Source organism: Urocampus carinirostris, chromosome 11 (genome assembly GCF_059441175.1).
Source record: "Urocampus carinirostris isolate Australia breed hairy pipefish chromosome 11, RoL_Ucar_1.0, whole genome shotgun sequence".
NCBI classification, from domain to species: Eukaryota; Metazoa; Chordata; class Actinopteri; order Syngnathiformes; family Syngnathidae; genus Urocampus; species Urocampus carinirostris.
Window position 1 is genome coordinate 7,464,117 of NC_142359.1, and position 12,763 is coordinate 7,476,879.

The window sequence follows — 12,763 nt, forward strand, 5'->3', positions numbered from 1 at the left end:
ACAGAAAAACCAGTTAAGTCTTCTAGATGTCTTTAGTATGTCTGCGCTTCCATCAGGCCGTTCGTTGTTCAAATGTATTAAGCGGATGTGTGCTAACCCAACCACTCAAATTCATTCTCCAAACGCGGGCAAATGAAACGCAAACACACCAGCTCTCGTTCTACGCCTGTATGTCATTTATCTATAATGACTTTTGTGAATAGCGTCTATGCCCCCACCTCGACTTTGGAGCCATCCAGTCACTCACTCAGGCAAACCCAATCAAGTGGCTTTTAATAAACTCCACACGAGCGTTATCACCAGTTGAACGTGCAGAGCCACGCTCACCTTATCTGGCCCGCTTCTCATTCTTCACACTTTTTGACATGCTCAAGCTGTTCCTGTCACCTATTTTTCTTCCTTGCTCACTTTCTGTCTTCAGTTCTTCCAACTTGAAAATGCTGCTTTCTTAGTTGTCTTCACATCCTGCTTTTCTCTTCCCTTTATCTCTATTTGTTTTTATTTCTCTTTAATTTGAGTTTTTCCTCAAAGGTGGGGTACGTCATTTGAGGTGTCCTTAAAAAGTTGAAAGTAAAGATTTTTCCTATTAAGTATGTCTTAACAATGGCCAACTTAGTTGCAAGCATTATGGGAAAATGTTAAAACAAGAAAACTTAAACTTAAAATGAGCAATTTTATCTGCCAACAAAATAGGAACTGAAAAGTATTTAATGTGATTATTTGAAGTGTCTCTCTTCAAGATATTTAGTTTCAATTTTCTTTTCAAGCAAAATAGGAAAAAATGTCCTTTAAACAAAAACTTTTTCCGACTGCCTGGTGGTGATACGAAGGAAAAGGACGATTTGAGATGAGTCAGCGGACCAGCGTTTGACCTGAAGCATGTGAACGGCTGCATGGACCAGCTGGCAGAGATGGGAAGCTGCATCGTGGCCGTCATGGACTTTCTGGACTAGTTTACAGGCTGGGGGCATTGCTGCTGTCATGCACTTTCCGGACAAATTTTCAACATGTTACCTAGTGTTTTCTATGTTTGTGTACTGTAATGCTAAGTGTAATTCACCCTAGTCATCCTGGAAGGGGGATACCACTTGTGAGGTCCCTTCTCAAGGTTTCTCTTTTTCCTCACGCTGAGGTTTTGAGTTGTTCCTTGCCCGCATGTTGGTTTAAGATCAGGTCATTGTGTCATTGTAATCCTGTGCAGTCCTTTGAGACATTTTTGTGACTAAGGGCTATATAAATAAATTTGACTTGACTATACATGAAAAACATTGTTCATGCAGATGGTAAATTACTTTACGCATTTTATGTATATTCTTTAATAATCTTGGTGCACTGCCAAAAACAAATTGTACCCAATTATATCTCATATTTAAAAAAATAATAATGTATATCGTACTTCAAATGGGGTCAATGCTTTTTTTTAATCGGGAAGTTTACTGCAACACACGCAGCGATAAAATAAAAACGAAAAGCTACAACCGCCTACCTAAAAGGAAGCGACGACAAACAAGAAACGGATGCTGGAACGACGGCAGGTGTACTTACCCCACGCAACTCTTAGAGGCCGGAGCAAGCAACTCCGACAAAACAGTCGCAAGGCCCCATTGTGACATTGTAAGCAAAGTTTCGATTTCTCTAAGCAGAAATAAGCGGCATGCAATCTCTGTACACTAAAATCCCTGTCTGTTTCGGAGCTGGCCTCACCTGTTGTGCTAATGGGACTTGCCTTTTTTAAACTGTTGTGTTCCTTCAATGATGTCATGGCTTTATAGCAGACAAACCAGGTTGGTCAACTTTGAGACTAAATGTGTCAAATCCCCCGGCACATGGAACAGTTTGCTAAATATTTGCATAATTGTGGGAAGGAACACTAAAAGCACAATTCTGTTCCTTTAAGCATTACGTGTCTGTCCCTCCCCAGGAGTGTCCCCAGCTGCTGCCGGCCGAGCGCATCCTGGTTCCGGTGAATGTGGTGAAGCCCATCACGTTGAGGGCCAAGAACTTGCCCCAGCCTCAGTCGGGCCAGCGAGGCTACGAGTGCCTTCTGACCATCCAGGGCAACGAGCATCGCGTCCCCGCCCTGCGCTTTAACAGCTCTTCCGTACAGTGTCAGAACACCTCGGTAAGAGCAACGCTTCAGTGTCTTCAGCAGATTAGCATGAAAGAGGCTTTATGCCTCGTGATGGCAATTACGTCTCTTTTTCGAGAACCGTCACTTTCGCCTCGGCTGGCTAAAAAAAGCCAGCTCTCACGGCTCCCCAAAGGTTCTTTGGATTTTCATGCTTTTTAATGATTCATTGCCAATAATTGTGAAACCTGGTGCACGAAAATTTGAAAATGTATTATGCTACTATATTATAATAGCATGAATTGTTTCCATATAGGCAGCACGGCGGCGCGGTGGTTAGCGCATGTGCGGCACAGTTCTCAGGTCATGGGTTCAAATCCAGCTACCAACCTTCCTGTGTGGAGTTTGCATGTTCTCCCTGTGATTGCATGGGTTTCCTCCGGGTACTCCGGTTTCCTCCCACATTCCAAAAAACATTCATGTCAGGGTGATTGGCTGGTCAAAATTGTCCCTAGGTGTGAATGAGCGAGCGAATTGTCTGTCCCTGTGTGCCCTGCGACTGGCTGGCAACCAGTTCAGGGTGTCCCCTGCCCACTGCCTTAAGATAGCTGGGATGGGCTCCAGCACCCCCGCGATCTTGCTGTGGATAAGCGGTGCAGATAATGGATGGATGGATGTTTCCATATACGGTGTCATTTTTAATAATGTTATTACCACTCATATTAACCAGTCATGCCTTTGTGAGAGGGAGGAAAACAGAATGAGAGAGATAGAAAGTTAGAGAAAATAAAGAAAATTACGAAATGCAAGCGCGAGAGAGAAAAAGACAGTGGGAAAGATAGACAACGGGTGAGTGAGACAGAGAGTGAGAAAGAGTGAGAAAGAGAGAACAGGAGAAATAGTGAAAACAAGCGAGAGGGAGAGAGAGAAGTCCGAGGAGAACAGAAGTAAGAGAGAGAGACAGAGAACGGCAGATGGAGGGAAAAAGAGAGAGCGAGAAAGGGAGGGAGAATGAGGTAGAGAGAAACAAGAGAAAGAGAGAATTAGACAAAGACATGAAGGCGAATAGAGGGAAAGATTTAGAGAGGAAACAAGAGAGTGAGAGAGATGAAGAGAAAGAGGGAGAGATACACAGAGTGCAAAGGACAGATAGGGAGTCAGAGGTAGAGAGAGAGAGAGAGAGAGAGAGAGAGAGAGAGAGAGAGAGAGAGAGAGAGAGAGAGAGAGAGAGAGAGAGAGAGAGAGAGAGAGAGAGAGAGAGAGAGAGAGAAAACAGGAGAGAGGGAGACAGGAAAAATGGGAGGGAGGGATAGGTAGAGAGAAAGACAAAGAGAGTGACAGGAAGGGAGAGTGAGAAAAGGAGTGAAAGAAAGAGAGATCTAGTGTGAGAGAAAGACAGTCAAACTGAGTGAAAGGGAGAGAGTAAGAGAGAGAGAGGGGGAGAGAAAGAGATGGAAAGAGAAATTAAGTGGGAGAGAAAGAGAGAGAGGGAAAGAGAAAGAGCAAAAGGGAGAGAGCGAGAGTGAGAGAGAGAGAGAGATCTGGGGGGCTTTGCAGTAGAGAGAGAGAACGGGAGAGAACAGGAGACATAGGGAGATAACAAGATAGAGACAAAGGGAGAGAAAAGGAGAGAAGGAGAGCAAGAGAGAGAGAACAGGAGAGAGAGAACAGAAGAAAGTGAAACGGGAGAAAGAGAACAGGAGAGAGAAAACAGAAGAGAGGGATGTGTAGAGAGACAACAGGAGAGAGAACAGCAGAGAGAGCAAGAGAGGGACGGAGTAATTAGTAGAGGAGAACGGAATAGAAAACTAGAGGGAGAGAGGGAGGAAGAGAGGGAGGAAAGAGAGAACAGGAAAGAATTGCAGCAAAGGAGTAAGAGAAAGAAAAGGAGGGAGAAAGAAAGAGACAAAAAAGCAAGAGAGGAAATGAGAGAGAGAGCGCGTGTTTGAAGTGAGCCGGCTCTTTGAAGGGGAGCCGGAATTCGTCGTTCACTCCCTTTCGTTTGCGAACCGCCCATCACCATTATGCCACTCTGGTGTTTAGACAAAAGCCTCTCCTCGCTATGACTCTCCTCATCACGTTGACTACTTGTGTGTCTGTGGGATTAGAGCGGCTCATCATCACACAATCCAAATATTGTACTTTGATTGAGCACTGAAGGAGGGAAACAGTAATCTTGCCTCGAATGATGAATCCGACAGAAAATAGTCCGTGTATTGGGGACGTGTTTGATTTGCTTCGATGTGTCTACGGCCGCAGCCGTCTGTTGCACACTAAAACTGTTCCTGCCCAGGTTATTTTTGTCGTCTGATGCCAGGATTGGGAAGGTTACTTTGAAAAAATGTTAAACTCAGTGCGCTCTCTCTTACTTTGTCAGTCCGTCAATGAACCTCTCCCCCGCAAGACGTGGGTTCTGACTCTGTCCTGTTTTCCTGTTGGTATTTCCAGTCCGGTATTGTTCCCGTTTATTTTTATGCCGTTTAATATCGGTTTCCAGTTTTGTTCCCGTTTATTTTTGTCCGTTTTATTATTCTCTCCAGTTTTCGTTCCTGTCTTGTTTTTCCTGTTTATTTTTGATATCCTGTTTTTATTATCTGTCTGTCTGTCCCGTCCTGTCCTGTCCGGTATCAACCACATCTGTGCAATATCAACTCGGGCAATTGGAATCGATCTCGTCGGTCTCTAGCTTATTTAATCCAATGCAAGTATTAGTTACATGTTGAAAAATGTAATCAGTAATGTCATCCAAATACCATAATATTGCCATACAGACGTTGCCCTACTTACGAACAAGATTCATTCCGGACGATCGTTCGTGGGTTGAATTTGTTTGTAAGTTGCTTCAGTGCTATATTTTGTATGTTTATGGTTTCTATAAGTATATTAAAGGCTTCTATTAGTAACCTGTAGTGTTTTGTACTAAAAATAAACATTTTGAGAAATAATAAGCTCTATAAAGATAAATACAGTTACGTTTAACTTACTTTTGGAAGATGAGCTTCAAGAGTTAGTCGACTTCCTCCCCCGTGGCCTAAAAAAAGTGATCCAACCATTTACTCAATTGCAACAAGCTTTCTTATTACACTTTCATTTCAAAAGGAACGGCTTCCCTCTTCTTTACATTTTTACACCAACCATATTGAACGGATGCACGAGAAATTAAACAATAAAAATGTCAAAGATCTGGAGATACAGTATAGAATGTTTACACACAAACTTCAAAGAGGAAGCGCATTTCTTCTTCGAGGTGGATGCTGGGTGACCTCTCACAGCGCCACCACATGCCGGTAGCAGCAGAAAGAAGCATTACAGTAATGTCCTGTATTTGGAAAAAGGTGCACACGATACAAAATCTAACTCACAGCAATGTCCGGATATTTTTCGACATCCCGAAAAAAATGTTCGTATCTACTGTTTTTTCGTAACTCGAATGTTTGTAAGTAGGGCAGCATCTGCAATGTATCTTGATTACTTACGATTACTTTGGATCACTCCAATAACATATATTCCAATAAAAGAGCAAAACAAAAAAAAGACGCATTTGGGTCCTGACTCGCCTCTGGTATATATATATATATATATATATATGTGTGTACCGTATTTTCCACACTATAGGGCGCACCGGGTTATAGGGCGCACCCCCAAAAAATAGTTTTTGGTCCTATATCTTCCATAGTTAAGGCGCACCGGATTATAAGGCGCTACAATGGGAACGTCGACAAAACAGTCAGATGATTCAGTCCAACTGATTACCCCCTTAACATTCCCAAAGCTTGCAAAGAAGCAAATACGTGTCGTAGACACGTGCGGATGCGGTGTCCGTACGATGTCACTCAAATGCATTTCAAATATCATTCGGAAGGTTAAAGTCTTGGGATTCAAGAAATGCCAACCATTCCTTAGTTTCTATTTTCTTTTTCGCTCACAACTTTACTGTGCATATGACAATAAACACTTGGAATTGAGTTTAATTCACTCAACTCATCACAGCAACATCAAGATCGTTCTAAAACAAGATACCGGGAAAATATAAAGCCGCATAGCTCACCTAAGTTCTCACGTTAAATAATGATACGCAACCATGGTCTTCTTACAACCGTGAGTGTAGTAAATCCAGGAGAGTAAAATATTTACAAATACAGACTAATGAAACATGTTTCTTTATGGCGTAGTTTAGCAAGCTTGCTATTCAGTCATCTTTTTTGGCTAATTGCAGGGTTTGTTTCGGCCCTCCAGCCTATCCGAGGATCCGAATAACTTTAGCCAATAGCGATCGATTCAAATGATGATTGACACATTGGTTAGCCAATGAAACGCCGGTATATAAATCCCAGCATACACTGCGGACTACTCCACGTTCGGGGGAAAATCGAGTCGGCGGCTGTTGCGTAAGTTACGAGACCTTGCGATTTAATATTGAGCCATATATAAGGCGCACTGTATCATAAGGCGCATGGTCAGCTTTTGAAAAAAATTAAGACTTTTAGGTGCGCCTCACATGTATATATGTATGTATATATGTATACATACATATATACACATATATATCCATATATATATATATATATATATATATATATATATATATATATATATATATATATATATATATATATGTGTGTAAATATCGCTTTGAATAAAACTGTGATCCTGCAAAGTAATCCCTATTTTAAATCAATGTACCTGTAACAAAATACATTTACTTTTTTTTGTATCCTAATTACGCCGTTACACGTATCCCGCTACTTCGCAAGCCCGTCGGCCACTAATAACCACTACCTTAACCCTCTCCATTCTCCTCCCTCCTCTGTTGCTATGACAACAGTACTTCTACGACGGGATGGAGATGAGCAGCCTTCCCGTGGAGCTGACCGTCATCTGGAACGGCGACTTCAGCATCGATAATCCCGCCCATAACAAAGGTGAGAGTTATAGCCCGAGCAGCTTTTAATTGGACACGCGTGTGCATAGCGGCGAAATTAGCGTTAGCTTAAAAAAATACACACACGCAGTATGGCCACTCCTGCCCTAGGAGTTAGTCTCCATGGCAACTGGCGGGCGGCATGCAGCAAGCCTGGCCTGATGTTTTCTCGGGGTGTGGTTTGGCTGGACACATTGTGCAGCAAACATGTTGAACCAAAACAGAGAATAGGATGAAATTTTGAAATAAAATGAGAACTTTAAACTAAATCTCTGGCCTTTACTTTCAAATGTTTCTTTTTTTCCCCTCAATAATTCAAGATCCTACTAAGGTAAGTAATAACTGACAAGGTTTTAAAACATTAACTCTTGTGGAGAATGTCAACACTGTTTTTCTGAACTAACTCCTTACATTGAAAAAATAAATATTAACTCTAAGGGGCCACATGTCCCCGGATTGTTATCACCAGCGTCACTGCCTACTGAAAAATAGTAATTACTTACAGTTACTAGTTGCTTCAGTTATCCTCCTGATTACTGATATCAAAAGGTAGCAAGTTACTCCAAAGTAGCTAGTTACAAATTATCGTATATACCCCCTAAAACTGCTTTAAAATAGTCACATAATAACATAAATAGAAGAAAAATGCGTACACAAACCTGTGGAAGTATGCAAATCCTTCATTTTTCTTGGCTCGTGCAATCTTGAGAGTTTGCAACCGAACACTTAGTCGGGACACTCCAAATCCAACAAGGGGCCATTTTGCTTGTTAATATAAAAATGTGATTGTAGAATTGTGTAAAGCATTTTTTAATTTTGATGACGCCGAAAAGTCTGTGCATCCCGTCAATAGCAATAGTTGACATACATTAACTCATTCTGTGCCATAACATATACATACGTTTTAAAAGCATTTTCCCAGAGTGCCAACATAAAGATATGTTTTTTAAATTTTGCAATATTCGAAAAAAAAACCTCTAAAGGCTTTGGAACTGCACATCAGTATCGATCCCTGTTCCAAACCCCGTCATCCTGTATCCTGTATCCGGAATTGATACCGTCTGTCTCGTCCTGACGGGTATCCTGCTCGTTATCGATCCCGTCTGTTCCGAATTCTGTATAGATCCCTGATCCAAGCTCTGTTATCCGGTATCGATCCCGTCTGTCCCGTATCCTGGATCCTGTATTGATCCCTGATCCAAGCCCCATTATCCTTTATCCTGTATCCGGTATCGATCCCGTCAGTCCCGTCCTGTCCTGTCCGGTATCCTGATCCTTATCAATCCCGTCTGTCCCGTATTCGTATCCTGTATTGATCCCTGACCCAAGCCCCATTATCCGATATCCTGTATCCGGTATTAATCCCGTCTGTCCCATATCCTGTATCCTGTATCGATCCCTGATCCAAGCCCCGTTATCCTGTATTCTGTATCCCGTATCGATCCCGTCTGTCCCGTCCTGTCAGGTATCCCGCTCATTATCGATCCCGTCAGTCCCATATCCTGTATCGATCCCTGATCCAAGCCCCATCATCCTGTATCCTGTATCCGGAATTGATCCCGTCTGTTCCGAATTCTGTATAGATCCCTGATCCAAGCCCCGTTATCCGGTATACGGTATCGATCCCGTCTGTCCCGTATCCTGGATCCTGTATCGATCCCTAATCCATGCCCCATCATCCTGTATCCTGTATCCGGAATTGATCCCGTCTGTTCCGAATTCTGTATAGATCCCTGATCCAAGCCCCGTTATCCGGTATACGGTATCGATCCCGTCTTTCCCGTATCCTGGATCCTGTATCGATCCCTAATCCATGCCCCGTTATCCTGTATCCTGTATATTGTATCAATCCCGTCCGTCCTGTCAGGTATCCTGCTTGTTATCGATCCCGTCTGTCCTGTATCCTATATCGATCCCTAATCCCGGCCCCGTTATCCTGTATCCGGAATTGACCCTGTCTGTCCCATCCTGCCCGGTATCCTGCTCGTCTGCCCCTGGCTTCCTGTTTTCCCGCGCCTGACTTCTCCGCCCCGCTTCATCTTCCCAGCGATCGCCGAATCGCTGGCGTTTGCGTTCCCGCACATGACTGCTCCACTTCCGTAAATAAAGCTTGGTGTGAGTGAAAACGTTACGCGTTTGGGTCTACCATCTGTTCGTGTTCTGACAAAAAAAGTTATTTCAAAGTTCATGCATCGTTCATGCAAAAAGTTCAGTTCTCTTGCAATAATGTGCAACTTCCAAGCAATGTGCCCCTGTGTTTAAGGGAAGCATTGTTAAGATATCGGAGGTATCACAAATGCAAAAGTGAAGGTTCTGTTTGAAATGCATCATTTCACAAAAAGTTGTTTTTTCTCAGGACGAGTATTTTCAAGAAACTTAGCAATGGTCAACTGTTGTAAACTAAACAATGGTAAAAGCTAGAATCATAGTTTTTTTTTTTTTATTCATGATATGGGTTTAACCATTATTTTAATCTGATAGCTACAGTACTGAATTTCTGTAGACCTTCAATAATAATTCAAAATGCCAAAAATTGGCTGGCACCATCACTTCCTATTTGAGAGAAATGTCTGGCCATTGAATGAGTTACCGTAAATTCCGGACTATAGGGCGCACCTGATTATAAGCCACACCCACCACATTTTAGGAGGATAACCGCTTTTGTACTTACACAAGCCGGAACCTGTATATAAGCCGCACGCGCCCACATTAAAACATGTAACACAATCACTAAATTAACCCAAACCCGACTTTAAGTCCCGCGATTGCAACTGATTATAAAGTACACAGTCCATAAACCCAGCCGGCAAAATTAATGGAAAATGATACCGGTACTTAAGGTTTGATGCAGACCTGCAGAGTCCGGGTCCCGTTGAAAGTAATCCAAGGGAAAAAAGTCTATACTTCTAAAGGTAAGGGTGGGAAAAATATATATCCACTATTGTCCGCTGCGTCTACAAACACGTCTCACCTTTATTCCACTCCCTGTCAGCCCCCGTTGTATTCGCACCTTCTTTTTGATTCGCCCGTGGAAAACATATCAGAATAAGTCTCTAAGATAAATACATTACAAAAATATACAGTTGCAAATACATATTATACATGTTTACACATATTTACAAAGAAAGACGGTACACCAAGAGAGTTTTCAAAGCTTTAATAATAATAATATAACTTTCATCCCAAACCGTGACTGTGACAGGTAGCAATACGCTACTAGCAACATGCTCGCAACACCGTAAACGGGTGTGTTAAGTAAACATACTGTATTTTTAAAAATCACGGTAAACCGTCCTCATCTTCCTCCTTATAACTGACGCCATCAAAGTCGACTTCATCGGTATCGGAAAGAATAGACGACGTCCCACACTCCCTTATTAAAAAATACGCTAGCAACACGCTCGCAAAGTAAAGTTTGTGAGCAATAGCTCTGTTTCCTTCTTTATCGGATTGCTCGATTGCCTTTAGCTTGAAAGCTGCATCATGTGCCTTTCTTTTTGCAATTTGCATGATGAGGGTTTGTTTACGCTAATTTAATTTGTGCACGAGCCAAGAAGTTTGCTGTCTTCTTCAGCGCATATGATCCACCGGTCTAAATCTTACCATTTGTACTCGAACGCCGCTGGCGGCCGTTAGAATAATTACATAAATTGGCCGCATCACTGAATAAGGTTGAACGTTTGGGAAAAAAGTAGCGGCTTATAGTCCGGAATTTACGGTAATAAAGTTATTTACTGTTCACCTGGCAAGACAATCTAAAGACAGCATGCATTGGTTAAATGTCCATTCTACTTAGTAGATTTTAAGCCATCAGTGTTTAAAGGGTGTGCTTAAAGAAGCAACTTTGGAGTAGTCACTCCGAGGCAGCAGCAGCGTTAAAGAAGAATAATCATCACACAAGAGGGACGGATCACACCTCCGTCTAATCGCAATTAGGAGGAAAATATCTGGCTGGTTGCCATGGTGATAGTATGTTAAACGTGTGTAGGCGTGAGACACCGATGATAATGGCAAAATGAGCCCAAAGAAACTCTCCTGTTTGTTGTTCTCTGCCTATTTGCACTCATTTGTCACAGATTTAGATTCAGGTGGAGAATCTGTTTGCTGTTCTTGTCGCCCTCTTTAATTATCTCCGGGTTTTTTTTTTCGTCTTTTTCCTGTGCACGGCTTGCAGTTCATCTGTACAAGTGTGACGCCCAGCGCGGAAGCTGCGGCCTTTGCCTGAAGGCGGACCCTTTATTCGGCTGCGTGTGGTGCAAGGGCGAAAACCGCTGTACGCTCAAGCAGCACTGTCCACACCCTCAGAACCAGTGGATGGAACATAATGGCATCAACAGCAAATGCACCCATCCCCGCATCACCCAGGTAAGGCCAGTGTTCCCTCTAAGCATTCTCAGCGCACAAGAAAATCTATCCAGCGCAATGTTCCCTCTAAGCGGCGTTTGTGAGTTTTTTGAGAACCGGCTTCTTCGGCTCGGCTCACTAAAAGGAACCGGCTCTTCCGGGTCCTAAACGGCTTGATTGATTGATTGATAGATAGATAGATAGATAGATAGATAGATAGATAGATAGATAGATAGATAGATAGATAGATAGATAGATAGATAGATAGATAGATAGATAGATAGATAGATAGATAGATAGATAGATAGATAGATAGATAGATAGATAGATAGAGAGAGAGAGAGAGAGAGAGAGAGAGAGAGAGAGAGAGATAGAGAGAGAGAGATAGAGAGAGATAGAGAGAGAGAGAGAGAGAGAGAGAGAGATAGATAGAGAGATAGATAGAGAGAGAGAGAGAGAGAGAGAGAGAGAGAGAGATAGAGAGATAGATAGATGGATAGATAGATGGATAGATAGATAGATAGATAGATAGATAGATGAGGGAGAGAGAGGGAGGGAGGGACAGACAGACGGACAGACGGAAAGACAGACAGAACGGGTGACTTGTTTGGGTATTTTTGTTGCTGTTTAGTGGTATTGCTCTTCTTTTTATTGCACTTTTGTTACGATGCATTATTCTTTTTCATTGCAATATGATTAGTATTTGTCTCAGTCTCTAAGCAATACACTGTAAATATTTTTGCCTGTTAATCCTGACAGTCTTTTGTGGTTTTTCTCTGTTTCACCTATTCGAATGCACTATGCAAACCAGCGTTTTCCGGCAGCGTGAAAAGAACGTGATGATGAGATAAACTCGAATGCCTTTTCATATGTCATCTGCATGACTGGTCGTCAAGTTACAGAGCTCACACCACCATTATTTGAGTTAAATTCCTGTCCATACAATGTTTTGAGATTTTTGTTATAGACACTTATGGACTAATCAATTATCGCAGTGATATATACCTCTGGTGTATGAAGAGCCCAATGGTTATATACGAACACAAGGGGTTGCTATAATCAGGGTTGGGTAGGGTTACTTTAACTTGCTTACTTTCAATTACTTTCAGATTACTCCAATACCAAATATGCTAATAAAAGACAAAAGAAACTAAATATGAATAAAATGACTAAATTTTGTGCAGGCTTGGGGAGTAACGGAATACATGGAACGGCAAAAATGATGTTGGCAAGCTGTTTGGATCTATTTTTATTTTGTTTCTGTCGCATTTGATGTTAGTTTTGCCGGAGATCAAAGAGATCAAAGCCAGGAGAGAAAGCTTACCACGTGGTGTGAGTCGTAATTATATTGATATTTAGTTTATTTTGTCTTTTATTAGGATATTTGGTATTGGAGTAATACAAAAGTAATTGAAAGTAATCCAGTTCAA

The 12,763-nt window shown here is 42.1% G+C and overlaps 1 protein-coding gene across 1 annotated transcript in view; it reads left to right on the forward strand.

The window, feature by feature from the left end:
• plxna4 (plexin A4) overlaps positions 1–12,763 on the forward strand; it is a 351,701-nt gene that overhangs the window by 275,544 nt on the left and 63,394 nt on the right. Inside the window, exons 11-13 of the mRNA XM_088348478.1 lie at positions 1,922–2,122; positions 6,894–6,990; positions 11,164–11,354. Of these exons, the coding sequence (XP_088204604.1) occupies positions 1,922–2,122; positions 6,894–6,990; positions 11,164–11,354 (489 nt within the window). The remainder of the gene's footprint in view (positions 1–1,921; positions 2,123–6,893; positions 6,991–11,163; positions 11,355–12,763) is intronic.